Source organism: Puntigrus tetrazona, chromosome 2 (assembly GCF_018831695.1).
Source record: "Puntigrus tetrazona isolate hp1 chromosome 2, ASM1883169v1, whole genome shotgun sequence".
Classification (NCBI taxonomy): domain Eukaryota; kingdom Metazoa; phylum Chordata; class Actinopteri; order Cypriniformes; family Cyprinidae; genus Puntigrus; species Puntigrus tetrazona.
In genome coordinates this window covers 12,621,631-12,641,449 of record NC_056700.1, presented here as the reverse complement: position 1 = coordinate 12,641,449, position 19,819 = coordinate 12,621,631, and the positions used below count along the sequence as shown (strand labels likewise).

At 37.6% G+C, this 19,819-nt stretch overlaps 2 protein-coding genes and 1 long non-coding RNA gene across 3 annotated transcripts in view; 1 reads left to right on the top strand and 2 right to left on the bottom strand.

The window, feature by feature from the left end:
- Nucleotides 1–11,419, bottom strand: part of tesk2 (testis associated actin remodelling kinase 2) — a 20,380-nt gene extending 8,961 nt beyond the window's left edge. Inside the window, exons 1-4 of the mRNA XM_043257989.1 lie at nt 10,877–11,419; nt 8,144–8,436; nt 4,941–5,062; nt 2,587–2,635 (exon numbers count right to left, since the gene is read on the bottom strand). Coding sequence (XP_043113924.1) covers nt 2,587–2,635; nt 4,941–5,062; nt 8,144–8,365 — 393 coding nt within the window. The 5' untranslated portion in view covers nt 8,366–8,436; nt 10,877–11,419. The remainder of the gene's footprint in view (nt 1–2,586; nt 2,636–4,940; nt 5,063–8,143; nt 8,437–10,876) is intronic.
- tmx3a (thioredoxin related transmembrane protein 3a) lies at nt 10,488–19,642 on the top strand. The gene is made up of 16 exons (XM_043258005.1): nt 10,488–10,616; nt 12,491–12,545; nt 14,011–14,050; nt 14,154–14,277; nt 15,052–15,097; nt 15,189–15,269; nt 15,391–15,490; nt 15,752–15,829; nt 16,437–16,503; nt 17,953–18,051; nt 18,312–18,369; nt 18,450–18,503; nt 18,594–18,650; nt 18,801–18,930; nt 19,019–19,087; nt 19,287–19,642. The coding sequence occupies exons 4-16, from the start codon at nt 14,229–14,231 to the stop codon at nt 19,509–19,511; spliced, it is 1,113 nt and encodes a 370-aa protein (XP_043113940.1). The 5' UTR covers nt 10,488–10,616; nt 12,491–12,545; nt 14,011–14,050; nt 14,154–14,228; the 3' UTR covers nt 19,512–19,642.
- Nucleotides 16,498–17,621, bottom strand: LOC122358236. The gene is made up of 3 exons (XR_006252588.1): nt 17,562–17,621; nt 17,271–17,312; nt 16,498–17,022 (listed from the first exon to the last, which is right to left on the bottom strand). It is a non-coding gene; the product is annotated as an uncharacterized LOC122358236 (long non-coding RNA).
- Nucleotides 19,643–19,819: the final 177 nt, after the last annotated feature.

Sequence of the window (19,819 nt, the reverse complement as noted above, 5' to 3'; positions counted from 1 at the left end):
TGAATCCAATCAGTTTCCTGTGGGTAAAAGTATTCCATGCCAACTCTCAAGTGGATTGGTTTTCAAGTCACAAAAGCGTGCAAATTAGCAGAGCCCAGCAGGAGCCCTTTAAGTGCTTCTGTTTCACATAGTGAATTTGCATGACAGCACCATCTAATAATTAGGCAATTATTCTGCAAGAGATATATTAACTATTCTTTTGCAGCAGTGAATGGTTTATGTCTGATTAACTTTAAAACAAGTCTTTGAGAGATTAGTGTATGTGGCACACATGCTACTTACTAGGAGCCTGATGCATTCACCACGGGGCACTGGTCTCAACAGCGTCCTAATTTTGGGTTGCCCGAAATGATCTGTGCTGACAGATAAAGGGCTCCACATTTAGCTAACTAAATTAGCCACGGCTGACTAAACAGAGGAGACCTTAGTATGCGGTCAGCACAGCGAGGTATCAACAGGCAGACAAGACGGCTGAGTCGAAATGACAGCACCTTCCAGTTTCCCATAATTCTGGTGCAGTGTCCCGAATCAGGTTGTCAACAGACATACTCCCCGGCTCTTCATACATTTTTAATGGCTGCTACCATATATAATCTAAGTGAGTAAAATAACCAAATAGGGTTGTGCCTTTGTAGTCTACTCGCATTTGCAGGCAAACGTAGAAGTTACTCTATCAAAATTTGCTGTCCACGGCACAACCTTGAGATAAATGTTTACAAAAAACGCCAGCAAACATCTAATTATCTGAATTCCCTGGAACTTCAAATAGGCAAAATGAACACTTAGCCCCGTCTCAACTCGCATACTCAGCCCTCTCGTCCCTCCAACGAGTCAACACTTTCCTGCATGTTATGTTGTTGGCTAATGGTACGCTGTAAAGCTCAACAAAAGCGTCAAAGACGCATTGCATAATGTAAAAACACATTTTTCAGTTATCAATTCTGTTTTAGAAACACAATTTGCAAGCAGCTGTAATTTATTCTGTAAACAAAAATGGGTGGAGGGGGCTTAGGAAAAGCGACGCTTGCATGTTCATTTGCATGTATTCGAAGACCGGGACATTGGTACATTGTAGATGGTCAGCTAAGCCAAATCAGACTGCTTGTTCAGTCTAATCCCATTTCTCCCTCTTCTTACAGACCTGATCCCATGCCCAACATCAAATCGCAAACGCAGGTCGGGAAATCTTTCATTTGGAAGTGCCATGCTGGCTTCATCTTTCAGTAAGTTAAAGCTAATCCTACATCATACCATTTGGTCAGCGTAGAGTATCTGATGTACTGCCAGACCGAGTAGGCCAGGTTAGGTCTAAAGCTGTGTTACTTCAGGTGATTAGGCGACTGATGTGTATGCCTATATAGAGCTAATCCTCTTGGTGAAACAGTAACTTTGAGTGCGTTGGGTGCTGATGCTGGTTACAACAAAGGATGGAAACTTCCTGCAGGGCTGATTTCGTAACTGCTGAGTGATGAGATAGCTCATTTAATACACTGTCAACTCACTCAGCGGCTCTTAAATGAAGTGTCTTTATGGGGGAAAAAAATGACTGGGAATTCTTAATAGCATGAGCAACGCAAGGTCTCAGTGGCTTTGAAAAACAGTATAATCCCTCAGCAGGCCAGTGATTACCACTGGACTAATACTTCTTTCTGTCAACATGCATCAAGAAAGCAGCGCAAAGGTCACAAGGCGATGGACAGAACAAGTGACCTGCGATGATTTAAGCTAAAATGGAAAGCCTTTTGTACTTTTTAAAAAGGAAAACACAGAACAGGTATCAAAGACACACTAAATGGTGTATACCAGGATGACTGTAGTGAACTACTACATAAAACTAAGCTTCCATTTATATGGTTATTTATTTATGTGGTTCTCAACCAGTGGTTCTCAACCAGTGAAGGGCCCCCAAAAGCTTCCAAAAAGGTGAGGATGACTTAAGAAAAAAACAAAACATTGCTGTGCTTAATACTCACTGCATGATCTTTATAGTGATTTATGCACATTATACCCAATTTAAGACACTAATCATTTTATTTGTATATAAACTACTTTTATTTTTAAACAGACTCATTTCCTGCTTAACAAGTAAAACCCCTCCTTCTCGTGAAATCAATATTCATCTTGATAGTAAGACTATATAGCACAGCAACATTCATACAAGCATAATACACCCACACGGTTTGAGATGGTAAAAATACAACATGCCTTAGGGGACTGCCAGTGGGTTCTCTAATAGAATATTTCCCCTCAGGCCACTGTGAACAAAGACTAAACTGTTCAATGTCACAGGTGATTCACAGGGGGAAATGCCATAGATTTAGGAATCAAAGACACCTCGCAAGCACTCCAAGACCGACTTTTCCCAGCAACGCAAGTATTATTCAAGCATAAATTCAATACAGGTCTACTGGTACAAAAGGTTACCTTTTGCCTTTTTTCCAAACTGGAAGGAGGCCAAGTTGCAATGTCTTCAATGAGATGAAGTACGGATTTAGTTGACTTTAATTCATTAGGTGTACCTAAAACACTGTCTCTTGTGCATGAGGAGATGTGTGGTGAATGCAACACGAGTCTGATGTCACTTACCTCTGTGAGAGCATGGAGTTGACCTTCCTGCACACACACTCCCATAAATCTACAACACCACAAAAGCAGAAAAAAAGAAGGCCGATGTTAGTTTACTGCTATGGAGGCAGCAACAGCTAAGAGTTTGAAAAGATTTCTAGGATGCCAAAAAATATAAAAACGTCAATATGCAAACAACTGCATAGAGCAAATTCAGCATTATTGACTAGAATGAGCTGAGGCTGCTGTCCAATGGGCTTATTTTATGCTCTACATCAAAAATGGCTTTTACAAATGACACCATAACCTCAGACAGGTTTATGGTGCTGTACATCAACGCAAGCTATAAAATGTGGGACTGTCTGTAGTCGACTTGAGGGTAAAACTTTGATGTAAATACAGGCACAGTGGCAGAACAAATGCAAGATTTCCGCTGTAAATAAAAGTAAGGAAGACGTGGCGAGGTATAATTTCTTTAACTAGAAGCTAAACAGTAATACATTATAATATAATAAGAAAGTTCTTTAATATATCAGTAACCTACAGTATCATTTAAAACGTTGGAATGAGAAAGAAATTAACAGTTGTTTTCCAGCAAGTGTTCATCAGAATAATCAAAAGCAATGTTACAAAAGATTTCCATTTTATATAGACGTTCATCTTTTAAACTCTTCGTTCAGAAATCCTGACAAAACCCCCCCCACAAATGAATAAATATGGATTTATAAACAGCACAACTGTTTTTACTGATGACATAAAATTACATTAAATGTATTATATTAGAAACAGCTCTTTTAAAGGATAATATTTTTCAAAATATAATCTATTATTTTGGGTCACATTAATTTCAAACCCCAAATAAACACGTCAGTTGTGATGCCTGATGTGCCTCCGATCTTTTTTTTTTTTTCTTTCCGGAAAGTCATCATTTTCAAACGGTCAGAAAGATCAGATATGAATAATGCAGCTGAAATGTATGGACCTCGTGAGCCTCACTGTATACAGACATGCAGTAGCCTTAGCAGCTCTTAGCAGTGACACAACGTATCAATGTCTCTGAATGGCCACCTCACAAGAGTCATTAGGCAGGATACAAATTTGTCTGTGTTTTCAAAGTTATGGCCCCATAAACCCAGGCCTACCTCTTTTATTGTGGGTCTGTGTTGGGATTTCTTTAACAAAGCTCCCCTCAGCCTTCTCCTGTCTGAACTACGGTCCCTCCACCCCCATTCAATGAGATGTAACAATGGTGTGATTGTAAACCACACACAGACCCTCTCTCTCACTCTTTCATCCACCCACAAACTCACATTCTGCTCTACAAACAAGCCAAGTATCACAAAAATGGAAGCAATACCAGACATATTTAACAGTTAATCATATGCGTACTGCAGAATTGTATGAAAGGCAGCTACTTTACAATTCTGGGTGGCATTATTACACATTAACACATTGATTAAAAACAATATTTTTATAACATTAATTAACTACATGGTTATGATTTGGATTAGTGTTACTTGAATGTAATTAGGCTATGCATAATTTATTGTTATTATAATAGTGCATTTAACATGTAGCAATGACACCTTAAAATAAAGTGTTACCAATAAAAAAACAAAAACAAACAACAAAAAAAAAAACCAGAACCGAATGAATTCAATAAATACATCGAAAAATAAAACTAATACAAAGATCCCATTCGCTACTTCATCCCAAGATAGCTGACAAAACTCACCAATTATACACTAACAAATGTCAAAAACCAAGAGGATTGCTTTTTGATCTCAATGAAGTCTAAACTCAGGATGTCGTTTCACTCCATCTATTGTTAATGGATTTCTGACCTGATTTCTGTGAAACGAGGAGGAAGAGGTCATCCCTGCTTTTCCATTACAAAGGAGAGAAAGATTCACATTGAAAGCAACACTCCCACGATCTCACTTATTTGAAAGACTGCATTAATTTTGAGCCACTGGCAGTGCATAAAGAGAGGCACACTCCTTTTTCAAAGAGTACGAAACCTAATATTGATATTAAGCTACACCAGCCACTGCTTTATACGAAAACTGCAGTTGTGTCTTTCTTTGAAACCCATGTTATTTCCATTTTGCCATTTAGTTACAAGCTTGTTAAACTTACTTTTACTGGCATCAGCTCCTTAGTTTCTTATTAGCGTAAACCACAACTGCAAAAACCGACTTCATAAAATAACCACACGAGAGACACGGCTTTTAAGAAGACTTTGCAATAAAAGTCATGGCTTAGCTTTTAGCCCTGCACATTTTGCAATCTGCACGATCATTTTAATCCAATCAAAAAAAAAAAAAAAAAAAGTGTTAACCCACTGTGATAATAGTGTTCTGCTGAAAGCAAACCTGAGTATGTTGGGGTGAGAGAGCCTGTTCATGAGTTGAACTTCTCGCAGCATGTTGGCACGATTACTGCTCAGCTTGTTCATCTTTAGAGCCATCACCTGGTCCGAAGCTCTGTGGCGCACCTAAAACAAGGAAAATGACAAATGATCTTTCAGCCTTCTTGTGGATTTGAACTAAACCATACAAATAAAATGAAATGAGTCAATGCACTTTAAGTTAAATATTTAAATGCTCTTAACATTCATCTTAAGTGACACTTTTGCTAAGTGGCATTTTTTTTTTTCCCCAAAGCATCTTAAAGCTATTGCTATTACAAAAATTGCATCTGTGAAACCCACAGCATTAGAACAACAACACCACTAAAAATCGTTATTACAAAACCAATTTTCTAACACGTGATAAACAAAACGGACAACTCTGCACGACTGACTTTTACTTTCACGTACTGTTAAGGGTTTCACAACATTTCTGAAATGTGCCTTTGCAGATCTGTTTTCTAGTTTCCTCTTTGTGCTTTCATCTTGCTGACCAATTAAAAGACATTTAGGAAAAGAAATATCAACCACAGGATTTCCTCATGAGTAAAAAAATAATAAAAATTGTAATAATCATTCTACGTCTGTAAAATGCTGACTTCCTGAAACGGCATGTAGTGATGGAAAGACTCAACACAACAGAGGGATTACTCAAAATTCAGTGCTAGGGAACCAAAATATTGAATTCTGTGGTTAACTGCTGTGAATGTTGTATCCATAACACATAGCGACATTTTATGAGAGTTTCCCCTTTACTTCAAATGCACGATGCAGACTGCGCTGCAACCAATCACAGTCTGGGGGATCAGCAGCCTATGAAGAGCCCATTTCGTGCGCCCACCTACAGTGAGAGCCGCCTGTCAGACATGGACCCAGATGCCTCCGCTACAGCACCCAAACTCTCAATCTGTTCTGCTATTATCAAGACACAGCTTGCAACAAATCCAGCGTCCTAGAAAAATGTTTTGGTTCCTCAAATGTCTATGTATTAAACCATTGAGCAACATGATTATTTAGGGACTCTGCATATTGCTGTGTTTTTTTTTTTTTTTTTTTTAGATTTTACCATATGGGTACAGATTGAAACTCATTTGTTCAAACAAACCGGAAAAGGTTATTATTGCATTAGCTTTGCAGACAGGTTCTTGCAGACCCCCAACACAGCTGGTATTTGGCTCACCGTATTACCCCTGCCTGCACCATATGCAGACACCCCCTGCCTGCCATCCTAAAACCACTCACTCTGCTTTAAATCTCAGCCACCTGTGTGGGGAAGGAAATTCTAAATAGACATAAATCACTAACAAATTTTTCTTTCCGATTTTAAAGTGCAGGGGTTCAAACTCTAGCTCAACACACGCTCCGCAATTATTTACACAGAAATAAAAGCTAAAATACTTTTTGATTTCAATTTAATTGTTTTTTCCACCATTTAAATAAATATTAAAACTAATTTACTTTTGCCTTGTCTGAACCTTCCTTTTAGTAAATCTTGCTCTGAATCTTCTTAGTTTGACACAGCTAAGGCGATGCGAGTTTATCTTTTATTGTTATTATTTAAACTGCAAAGAACTATTTGCATTGCAATTCAAAGTTCATGAAAGGCTTAAACATTTGCATTTCTTGGACACTCGCTTCATTAAATAAAAACTAAGGTTAAAAGTGAAAGTGCCTGCAAGATGCAAAGTAAAGGGGGATTCATTTTTTTTTCTAGTTAGAGAGTGTCCATTTCAAAACAAGCATCATAAAAGAAAATAAATAAAATAAAATGCAAATAAAAATTCAATGCATACAGTCAATGTACACATGTTGAAAGGGTCTACAGTACTTACATCTCTCCATACACAGTTTGATCTAAAAATGACTGAGCTCTGATCTCTAAATGACTTAATACCTGTCCTAATACCCAAGAGGACAAACCTGGCCCATTTATGACAAAACACACAAGCTAAAATTAAACCCGATGCAGCATGTGCATGCACAGAGAAGTACAGAGACAAATACCGCTCGTGAGTGAAAGAGTTCACTGTTATGACAGGAATTGATCTTGGTAATGGGCATCATCATGCACTGTTCTCCTAGGGCTTTTCTGACCTCAAAACTTCATTGAATTATTCACTGTGAACATAGTTTGCAGCAGTGAAAGGTCTACTGATGCTCAGCCTCAAGGGTAGTCCTCGATTTAATGCAGGAGGTCGCTTGGATTTATGTGCAATAAACAACAAAAAAAAAAAGATAAAATCGCAAACAGTAGCCTAATCAACGCTACGGAGGAAGATGCATGTTGTAAACAACATCCTCATGTTAAAGGAATGACAGTTATTTGGAATCTGGCAGTCCAGCCTACTACTTCTGATTGAACAGAGAGCAATCACAGAAGCCCTGACTCTCACAAACTCTGAAAGCTACTTTATGCATGTTAATGGCTGAAGGACTACGTAAATCTATCCTTTAATAGGTAAGAGTATCTAAACAGGCTTTTTAATGGACTTTTAATGTCTTTATACAACAGGATAAGTGCAGAGAAACAGGAAACTATTGGGGTGAGAGAGAAGGGAATGGGATCAGGCCGGATTTGAACCTGTGTCACTGTCAGCCAATGACAGGCCTTGCTATGCACTACTTTAGGCCCAACAGCATCCAAACAGAATGAAAGCAGCCAGTTTTACTGCATTTAAACTTTCATCTTCATTAACTTCAAACTTTGGCATCATATCAAACTAAGCCATACACTCTCTTAAACAAACTAAGGGCCTACTCTCTTCTTACTTGCTCAAGTTAACTTCATACTGCAGTCCAATACTAAGTATTGTATTAGTAATACTAACAGCAATTAATTTACATGCCAAAATACGCACACCTATCTGACATTGCAACCTAGATGACAACTCATCAGCTGAATCACAGGTTTAACTTTCTTTTCCTCCTTTAGGACCTTTTCAACGAAATCTCCATCGATCTTTAAAAAAGGTTGCACAACTCTCAGCTCCTGGTGTGCAAAAACTGTAGGAGTTATCAAACTGTTGAATGAGTTAATCAATGTTTTCAATGTTCACTCATAACCATAAATGAATAATGTCAGAACTCAACTCTGCAGGTGGTTTGGTAAGGCCAAGTGACTAATAACCGGAATCGAAATGAATTATTGTCATCACACAACCATCTTACCTTGTAGACCTCAGAAAAAAACCCAGATCCAATACGCTCGCAGATGAAGTCATCAAGTCGGGTCAGGCAAGAAAAGGCACTGATGAGAGCCCGGTAAGACGAGGGACAGACCCTGTCCAGCGGTGCCGGACTGGTTTCGGCTCCTCCTCCACAATCAGGGTCCTCCAGCCGATCTGGCCGCATGGGGAACCCAGCAATGGAGTTGCGTTTGCTCCGCTCCATTGCTACTGGTGCACAAATAATCTGGTCGAGTATCAATCACCGGTTCACATTTTTGACTGTCCTTGCCAGACCTGCAAAAGGAATAAACAGATCAATAGATGAGCAAAATATTGATAATAATATAGTTTGTCCCATTATAATACACATTTTTACAACTTGCATATTTGGCTACTTGTAGAAACGCTTCTTTCTGAGTGAACAATACATAAATGACAGACACCCAAAAATAAACAGTACACTGAAAATGTATTCATAAAAATGCTAAATCCTCATCTGATCACAAAAATAAAATTCAAAATACAATAACAAAAATAAAAGAATTATTTAATAATTAAAATGCAGTCTGTTGTTTAAAAGGATGGTCATGGTAATAAAGAAATGCATAAAAATGATTTCACAATAAGAAAATAAGCATTAAAAAAAATAAAGATTCTTTCTGTGCTGACTTTGAAATGGATTTTCATTTTGTGTGTTGACGAAAGAAACATATGGTCAATTTCTTTAATATCCTCAATAGAAAATCTGAAAACTGCTCCTGCGCTTTTATGTATTAACATTTATCAACTATACTAAGCACTTTTTGCACAATCGTTTAAGACAAAAAAAGGCAAACACATGGAAATAGTGTTATGGGCAGTAAACACACCTGCTAAGTGCAAGCACGAAGGCCAAGAACTATAAAGATAACATTAAAGAAATAGCGCTAAAAATCATTTAAGAATAGTTCACACAACAGCTAAAGCGATAAAAGCAAAGAGAAACAATATTTTTGGAATCACTTCCACAACAAAGGCCAGTGGCATAAAAAAAATAAATAAATCACCTTGACTAAATTGTCCGTAAATCAACACAGAACCAAGCCATTCTTACTCATTTCCCTCCATTCATCACAAAAAATTAAAAAAAACAGGACGGATACGGGAAAACTGTCCCTGCAACGTTTAGTTGTAAGCTTGGGAATGAAATAAAGAAATAAATAAATAACACAAAACTCAGCCGGGATCTAAACACTGCCTTCCCACTCGTACATTCGAGTGCCACACCCCAGTAAAAGCCACTTTAAAAGAACCAAACATTCACGCAGGCCTTAGGCTTCTCAGCAGCTGGCTCTACTCCCTACAGCGTGATAAATCAACTCAGTCCATTTCTATAGATCCCCTCTGTCATTTTCAAATGCACTCCAAAGAAGGAGTCAATCGTATGACTTACCTTCGAGGACAATTAAGGAGGGCTTCCATGCGTTATATATAGTTTCCGTAAACATTCACTACTAAATTCTGCGATTTACAAAACCGGTGCGTGCTCAGGGTTAAAGTGTGTAAGAAGGGCAGGACCACTAAAGACGAGCCCTAAAACAGCTGTTTTGGTCATGATTCCAGTGGCAACGTTCCACAGGAGCTCATTTCAAACTTGACCTTCAGCATGGGCAGCCTTAAGGCCAGCCAACATTCAATGCTCGGCTTACTGCGTGATTTGACCCATATACCAATCGCTATTTTCCCAAAATAACACTCTCAGCCTGGAAATAAGCGTGCCACGCAGGGTCAAAATTACGCACTGGCTTCCTACGAAGAGGTTGCGCCAAAGCATCAGCTAGGACAGTTTGCTGACTCTGAACATTACACAACAAGGCCTTATTTTGAACTAAGGTTATTTGGTTAGCATATCTCATTATCTCCAGCAGCCAAAAAGGTAGAAATTCCAAAAGAGGTTGTAATGCCTTCACATTCTGCAGGTCATTCGCAGGTATTTTAAATCACGTGATTAGACAATACAAACCCATTTAGCTACTCGCTGACAGCATGTCTGACATTCCAAAGCTTAGAAATAAAAAATGAGAAGGTCTTGTGTCTCGTGTGAAGATTTTTCAGTTCATGCCATGCATTTTTTGCGTGCATTTAACTGCTGTACAGTAAGGCTGTGTTTTTCATGAATCTGCTTAACACTTCAAAATCTGCTCAAGAAGTTGCTAAGAAGTGCTTAGACTCAAATAGGCATATTAATGACCACACTTAACACACATTTCTGGGTTAAACACGTAATGCACTTCACAGGGCTAGTATGCAACCCTTACAGTAACGACTTTAAAGAAGCGCAAACGCGTTGAGGAAACTACGGCCGTGGTTAATTTGCAAACCGCCTTGCACGTTGATCGTCAGCATAGGATAATGTTTTTGCTAATGTTTTTAAACGGCTCGCGTTGTTACCAGGGAAGCCAGCTTGAAGCGGACGCGAAAAACAATTCGGAAGTGTAAGTGTTGCAATCCGAGATCGCATAAATGATGCTGACCGAAAGTGAACCCAGTTGCTGCAAAACAATAAGCTACAGAATACCGCTGAGAATAGTGATCAGGTGCAACTGCATGCTGTCATTAAACTGTTACTCATAGGTGGAGACCAAAGAGCACTTTAATTGTTTACTGACACACGCGCATGCTTCAAGAGTTTAACGCACTTTAAAACCAAAAAGAAAACAACGTTACTGATCCGACACAAAGTTCGGTATCTTACCTGTTCATCAGGCTTGAAAGCGAAGCAAAGATATTCTGGCGGTCCAAAGGCCTCAGTTAGTCCCATTGCATTTTGCAAAAGCAGACGGGGGCCATATACTACAATCCATGTATTTACGTGAAGATATAACTGATTGTTTTGAGCGAGCGTCGGCTAGGCTATAGTTGAACTCCACGAATCCAACGAGCACCGTGTGAGCTTGTTAAAACTTAATTTACCCCGCCTATAACAAACTTTATCATAGAAACTCAGTTTTAACGTGCACAAGTCGAAAACTGCGTACGTCTTGTCGCGCTGTCCACAAACATGAAGCGGTCAGGAGAAAATAAATAACGCGCGAGCTCTTTCCAGAGAGGCTTTTCTATTTCACGCCGGGCTCTTCGCTCAGTCTCTATATCCCTAAACTAATTTAACAAGCAGTGAATCCCCAAATACGCTATCCCACATAGAGTGAGTCAAAACACAGTGAAGTAAATTCAAGAGGCAACCACTTCCATAACAGTTGCCTCTCCCCACGGACCAAACTTACGTTTCTATTTGATGGAGACAGACGTCAACGTCGGCCATAGAGATACGAGAGACCTCTTAAACAGTATTGTTTTGAACCAATCACCGGAGGAGCTGAACGCACAGTGGGCGGATATTTGATTGGTTGACTTGTCCGTGAGCGAATCAAAATGTTCTCTTAAGGTGCAGCTGTCTAATGATAGGCCTGGTTGTGTGGCATACAACATAAACAAAACTAGATTCGCAAAAATAAATAGTTAGTAGGTCGTCTTCTAAACATTTAAAAGGCATTACCTGCTATTATGGGAACGAAAACAGTTAAAAGAACAATAAACAGAGAAGTGCACTGACAACATTTACCCCATTTATTTACTTAGAAATTGGCCAAGCAAAATGTAAAATTTACCTTAAGAATGTATAAACTTAAAATTAAAATAATAACGTCCAATTTTAGCACAGCTGTGCATTCCAATAAAACCAGAAGCAGCTGTATGCCAAATGGATTATTATGGCGCCATCTTTCGGGAGAAAAAGTAATTATTTTGTCAAGCTTCAGTGGATACTAAAATGCAACAGACAATACGCCAATTGTGGAACGATATCACAACAACAACAAAAACAAAAAGTTTTCTAAATGTAAATGACTCGTTTGATACAATACACACTGAAATGCACTACTTTGTGCATCTCTTTAAAAAATGTCTACATGCAGTTCATGCTTTACGCTGGAAAATACAAAACTAAAATCTAATTTAAACTAATTGAAGTGGCGCAACGCAACGTTCACCGCTTGCCCAGAATCAATTTGTGGCCTAATTCTCTTCGTTCCTACCCCTCGGGGCAAAGGGGGTTAATCTAGTCAGTCGGCCAAGAGCTTACTACCAGTCCGATGAGTATGTCACTAACCTAACAGTGACTCCGCCGCTTGTAACATTTCAAGGCTATTGCACGGTTTATGACAAGATAAAAGGATGGCAAGAATGAGACACTTATTACTTACAGGTATACGAACGCCTAGTAACTGAACAGACACCAAGTTCGCCAATATAAGCGAAATACAAATCTCTTTAACACGAATCTGTATGTGACTGCGTTTCTTTTCAATAGCTCTTCTGTCGGTCATTGCTGTGGTGTCGGGATACGTGGAGGAACTCGATGACAAGTAAGTCTTTTACACTGTAAAGGTAGGCTACTGACTGCGCTTTAGTCGTGAAGGGGCGTCATTCATTTAGTCGCATAGCAACATACATGGATCTTCTATGGAAGAAATGGCACTTAATGAGTCTGCTTAATAAAATGAGGGTTTGATGCAAATGTGTGTTTTTAGGATTATGCATCATGCTATATTTATTATTATTATTATACCATTTTATACAGCTAACAAGGTAAACAAGGTTTGCTGCTTCGTCACAGCTAAAATGGGTTGCCTGCAGGCAACTCTAATTTATTTGTCAGGGTTTGTCATATTATTGATTGCATAGATAGATATTTAAAATTTGTAGCCGTATGAAGTTTTTTTGAAACTGCTGAGAAGAAAATTTACAATAGTCGATGTGAGAAATCCATGTACAAGGACAGTAATATGTGATGTTTCGCAAATGATAATGCTGACCGAGTAATATTATTTGCATGTGCCTCAAAAGATAAAGTCCTCTTAAGGATGACACCCAGACTCTTTTAACCTGAAAGGGAGAAATGACAGAATTATCAATAGCCAATTAAAAACTTAGCAATTTTCGATTTAGTACCTATTGATAAAATTTCAGTCTTTACACTATTAACCTTAAGGAAAATATATGTAAACTATGATTTAATTTCCACAAAGCAAAAGAGAAGAAGGTGATGCAGTTGAAATAGGCTTTAAAGACATAACATATGTCATCGGCATAACAGTGAAACTATATACCAGATTTACAGTATATTTGTCCTAAAGGCAATAGATAAATAATTCCAAGATGGTCCTCGGGCCGTAATAAACAGAAGAGGGCCCAAAACTGAGCCCTGAGGCACACCTTTCATAATCTGAGATATTTATGATTTTAAACTTGTTAATTCAAACAAACTGTGTGTGATCTGATACATAAGCTCTTAACCAATAAAGAGGAGTACCAGTGATTCCAATGGAAAATACTATGGGAAATGTTGTCAAAAGCTAAATTTAGTAAGAGAAAAAATCCATAATCTGCAGCCATTAATAAATAATTTTGTGACTTTAATAAGTGCAGTCTCTGTTCGGTGGTATGGACGACAGAGGTAGATTCAAACTGCACCAACAAGTTATTCTTTATTAGATAGGCATGTAAAGTTTCAAACAACTATTTTTTTCCAATAATTTAGAAAGAAAGGCGAAGGATACACAGGGTAACCTTTTAAGCAATGTTGCCATCAGTGGACAGCTACGTGAGACACAGAGCCCACAACTGATCTAAAGTATTAGAAATTTGTCACCTATTCTCAATGGGAAAATGCCTGAGCAACATTGCTCAAAAAAAGCTGGCTGGCAAAATTGCTCAAAAAGTTTACCCGTGTATCATCAGCCAAAAGGTATTTTACAAATAGGTGGAAGGTTTCTAGGTTATTATGAGACGTATCAGAGTGGGATTACATTAAACTGTTCTCTTTTACAGGTTTAAGGAGTACCTAAAGAATGAACTCTGGCTGGTGGAGGTGAGAGTGTATACAGTACGACATAAGCAGTTTTATGTTGTACGATATGTTTGCTTTGTAGCTTTCTGTCATGCTGTGTGATGTCATGATTTTTATATTTCAGTTTTATGCGCCATGGTGTGCATACTGTCACACGTTTGAGCCGATATGGCAAGAAGTCGGTGCAGAGCTGAAGAGTATGGGCTCTCCTGTTAATGTGGGCAAGATTGATACCACAGAGCACACAAGTGGGTTTTGTTCACATATTCACATAAAAGTATTTTGGAAGGATTTAATTACAATGATTGCATATCTAAGAATATATTTATTACCAAGATTGACATTTGTGCCATACCCCCTGTAGGATACTTAGATGAAAGTTATATCTCCTACTGTAGCTTGGTTTGAGATGACAGTAATGGTAATGCCACACCAGGCCATTGCTTAGCAACCAATTAGTATGCTACTTAAATGGCAGGATAGGCTTACCTGCTGTTTAATGGGATTAGTTAAGCAGGCCTCATGTGTTCACGAGACTCAGTTCGTTGAACTGTATACGTATTTGGTGTTGAGTCTGTATCTTGTTAACCAGATGGCCATATGGCATATGTTGCATTTCAGTAATTAGAAATCCCTTTAGTTTCTTGGAATTAGCTTGTTCAGTGTCTGCCTTTTGCACCATTGTCTTCCGACTTCATAATCTTCTTATTTTTAAGTTTACGCGTAAGCTTTCTGGGTAAATATAACGTAGCCCGTGTCTTGTGTTTTACCCCCTACCATGAGTACACTCATTTATTAATTAGATTAGACTAGACAGTAACAAAAAAAAAATCTGAACAAGTTAACAATAATTAACTGTGATTTACTAATGATATAGCTAGCAAAACACTTCAGCTAACAACATTAATAGTACTATTATTATCACTGTATATATATATATATATATATATATATATATTTGGTTTAAAATATACACTAAAACATAAATTGTGCTTGCAAAAAACATCCTGTCTCTGTCCTAGGTATTGCTTCAGAGTTTAATATTCGTGGATATCCAACCATAAAACTGTGAGTTAATGACAATTTACCATATATATATATAATAACATTTTTATAACTTCATTTAATAATTTGACTTTCTGTATTTTTTTTTTTTAAGTTTTAAAGGAGAGCTGTCTTTTGACTACAAAGGGCCTAGAACAAAGGATGCTATTATTGAATTCACCAACAGAGTTTCAGGGTAATTTTCATCATAATGAATTGTCTTGTGTCTTTCGTGTTCCGCATAGATTTTATTTTTATGTCGATGCTACTTATAATTCTACTCATGGTATCCCCTTGTCCTTTTTTCTTTAACCTAGACCTGTGGTAAGGCCACTTTCTAGTGTTCAGTTGTTCCAGCATGTTATGAGTCGTCACGATCTTATCTTCGTTTACATTGGAGGAGAGTCGCACCTTAAGGTAAACATTATGTAAAATTAATAACGGTCATATTTATGGACAATGAATGAATAATGATGGAATAGTAATGAAATGCAAACTATTGAACACTTGACTAGTGTTCACAGCTACCGCTGCTTCTGGTTAGTATTTTCATTTAAAGTTTTACTGTCTTATAAATAAACTATAAGAATATTTGTTTTTGCTAGGTCATGCAGAAATGGTTAAAATAGTATACTACCATTGAAACACAATGTACAGTTTTTTGCTTTTTCTAAACAGAAGAAATACTACAAAGCTGCTACAGAGCATATCATCCACACATATTTTTTCACTGCATCTGAAGAAGTCCTTCCAAAGGTAAGACTTCCACTTAAAGGGTTAGTTTATCCCAAAATTCAAATTCTGTCATTAATTACTCACCCTCATGTCGTTACAAACTCGTAAGACCTTCATTCAACTTCAGAACAGCAATGAAGATATTTTTTGATGAAATCAGAGAGCTATCTGACCCATAGACAGCAACACAACTGAAATGTCCCAGGTCCAGAAAAGTAGTAAAAATCTGTAAAACATCTGTCTATGTGACATTAGCGGTTTTGCGATGCTACTAGAATACTTTTCATTGCACAAAGAAAACAAAAAGAACTTTTCTTCTCCCCTGAGTTATGTCTTCTGACATTTTTGAGATTGCTTAAGAATGTATTTGACAAAAAAAAAACTATTATTGTAGAGTTGCAAAACTGAAGTTGAGCCACTGATGTAACATGAACATGTTTTACCAATGTTTTTAATACATTTCTGGACCTGGGAACATTTTAGTTGTGTTGCTGTCTATGGAGGGTCAGACAGATCTCGTTTGGAACAACATGAAGGTGATTCATGACAGAATTTTCCTTTTTCAAACCTCTGTGGAATAATTAGCTTCTTAGAAAACGAATAGATTAATTTTTAATATTCTCCAAAGGCGGTCACTCTGCAGGATGTTCCTGCCATTGCTGTGTTCAAAGACGGGACGTACTACCTTTACAATGGTAAGACGTACTACTTGCAGTGTATCACTTTAGGATGACTAATAGAGACTAATAGGATCTGTAAGCTCATAAAAATCTCATAGTCTCTCAGCGTCTGAGCTCCAGGCTGTTTCCTCTCATTGCCTCTCGAAGGGTGCCGTTCCACTGTGGCACAGAGGGGAGGTGGTAGTGAAATGCCAGGGCATCGAGGCAGAGTGTCACTAGGAAAGGGCACCAATAATGGGAATTAGGGAGGCGTGAAGAACGATGCAGCACCCTCAAAACAAACACTAGCCCACGACAGTCGTTTATTCTTAGGGTGTTGATCTGCTGGACTTCCCCATTGTTGAAGAAGGTCTTCTGTAGCCAGAAGTTTAGCAGGAGAGGATCAGCACACTGAACCTGGACCCGAAACACTGCACTGTCAGATGAGTCCTCCATAATGTGAATGGTTAGCACATCCATGGAGCAAGGTTAAAAGACGAGGTCTAGAATGTGGCGTCTGAAGGAGATGTTGTGCAGTAACATCTTCCAGATTACCTAAAAAGAAATGCAGGTTTTATTATAATTTTAAGGTTTGCTGTTCCAGTATACAGTGTCATATTATGACCAATTCTTGTGTTATCGTTGTTAAGAAATGTATCTTAATATCAGTCCATGTATTTGTCCTAAAGTAAAACAAATACAGTTTGCACATTAATATTAAAAAAAAAGCAAAGAAAGACTTTTGATACATGTATGTGATAAAGTCTTGCAAATAATCAAAATGACATTTATGAAACACTTACCTGGCAATTTTTACTTTGGTACCAGAAATTGCATGGTTAATTCTTTTAAAAACAGAGACATAAAAGTTTGTAACAAAGATCTAAAAAAGACTATAGATTACAGCACACCAATATAGTAGACAGAAACATTTACATTTTCCCTTTACAAATTGGCCATTTATGGCACTGGATTTAATTTACTTTATTAACATTATTTCTACTTACATTAGAAGAAGTTACTGTGTTGTATGTGTAGAAGTGAAGAAAAAAAAATTGGCGAAGGCATTACAGTTACAGTAATTTGTTTCTTACCATTCTGCTTCAAAAGATGAGAATAGAGAGACAGTGAGGTGTTCCAGCTCTCTTCTGTCATGTGGCTTATTCTGAACATTTCATCTGGGCTAACATCCAATACACACCCTTTAAGTCAACAGCTTGACTGTGTGCAAGTAACATATTTTGCATAATTTAATGCACAGTCAGTGAACAGAAACACTCGTTTTGTTAATAAAATAAAAGATCATTTGTTTTTCATGATTACGTATTTTAGATTAAACATTTTTGAGTACTTTTACTTTGCATGTTGTTTGCACAGGCTTGATGGTGACATTTATAGGTACAGGGCTACATTTAATAAATGAAAACATTAAATGTGCATGAAGTATTAGTACGTTTAATCTCACTTGTCTTATTGTTTCTATAGAATTTCTTGATGGCGGTTTGTCTTCCTGGATAAATCGAGAACGTTTTCCCTCGTACTTCCAAATTGATAGCTTCAGTCTGTATCAGATGGGAGAACTAAGTAAGCACGCTTTTCTCCATTAATATCTTTTACATCATTTCTTTCTTTTATTTGTTTTTATTTTCCTATACCATTTGCAGCATTAATTATCACCATTTTGTAATTGCTATATTTCTGCACAACTGGCATGGTGATTTCTTTTCCCCCCAGATCCAGTATTTGTGTGCGAACATGATGCTTTGACGGATTGCGATTATGTGAGCTTTGTGTTCATAAATAATTTATTGTGTTACTGTTCATTTTTCACACTTCCCTCAAAGGTAAACTGGTGGCGTTAGCAATAGTAGATGAGAAGAATCCATCTGAAGAAGGCATTCGGTAAGCAACATCAGAAAATGTGACCTCCCTCTCACCCCCCCCATCATCTCTATTCTAAAACTCAAAATTGATCTCTTTAGTTACAAAACTCTGATGGAAAGGCTGGCAACTGAATACATAGATCATTATAAAAGGTAATTAGCATATTTGTAAGAAAGGTACCCAATATCTGAATCTATCAAATAATGTGTTAACAAAGACGATATTGATTTTTTTTCTCCTAGTGATTACCAGTTTGGTTATATGGATGGTAATGAATATATCAACGGCTTAATTATGGGGTGAGTTGAATTAGATGCAAAGATTTCAGGAAGTGCAAAGTGCTGTAACTGTATTTAAATGAGTCTACAGAAACAATGCAAATATATTACAGAGGTCTAATCTGTGTACATACACTTCTGTGCAATCACCACCGACATGTTTCTTCTCAGAGAAGTTGAGATGCCCTCCATAATTGTGCTAAATATAACCATTGATGGATATTGTCTACCAGAAAGTAAGATCGAGACCATTGAGGATTTGCTTCACTTCTTAAACAGTGTTCTGGATGGCAGTGCAAAGGTATGTGAAGGGAGATACTTTCACGTCTGTCTTTTGTGTTCTAATACATTGTGCCTTTTCTAATAAAATTCTCCTTTACCCCAATCAGCTACTAGGGGGAAATGGATTTTTTCAGTGCGCTAAGAGATCTTTCTATAAAGCTAAGTCTACTGTGGTGGTAAGACCAACTAACACCCTTTATTATTTTAGCAAAAGGATAGATTTACTCTTATTTCATTTTCGCTAAATATTTACCAAAAGCTTAACACACCAAAACCAAAACACACGGCTGATCACATCCTCATCAAATATTTACTTGAGACTAATATTTAGGTCACTGTTGTCCTGGTAACTAATATAAATCTCCCTGATCTCAGTCCATGTTCCAGACAGCTCCAGTCTTCTCCTGTATTGTGTTTGGGCTACCAGTGGGTATAGTTGCACTGGTTATCTGGGGTACATGTACTGCTGTACCAGCGGATGATGAGAAGCCCGTGGAAGGAGCTACAGCAAGTCCTGCTTTGGATGCACATGGGAAGAAGGCAATAGAATTGCAGCCTGACAGTACAGTAAAAACCTCTGAAGCAAAGAAAGAGGATTAGCATGGACTGTTGACTTAGGATCATGTTAATCTTTACCATATAATTACATGTAATACCGTTTTCCCTTTTTTATAAATTGTCTTCCCAGCGTACATTAAACTGTTTTTGGTCTCTTTATCAAATAAAGTAACTTAAATGATCCCAATTTCCTCCATTTAGCTTCCATCATATGAAAGACTAAATGTTTTAAATCAAATTAAAACAATACACATCACCATACTTTTATTATGAACTTCATTATTTATGTTCAAAATTTTACTGTACCTTTTTTTGGAGCTCCCTATGTGTTTGTGTTTGTAAGTTTGATA

What these genes read in the sequence shown, in the direction of transcription:
- tmx3a (XM_043258005.1), top strand. Translation starts at nt 14,229, where the DNA reads ATGGGCTCTCCTGTTAATGTGGGCAAGATTGATACCACAGAGCACACA. An exon ending in CTGAAGAAGTCCTTCCAAAG is followed by an intron (nt 15,830 to 16,436) that starts GTAAGACTTCCA and finishes TATTCTCCAAAG; the next exon opens with GCGGTCACTCTGCAGGATGT. An exon ending in GTATCAGATGGGAGAACTAA is followed by an intron (nt 18,052 to 18,311) that starts GTAAGCACGCTT and finishes CTTCCCTCAAAG; the next exon opens with GTAAACTGGTGGCGTTAGCA.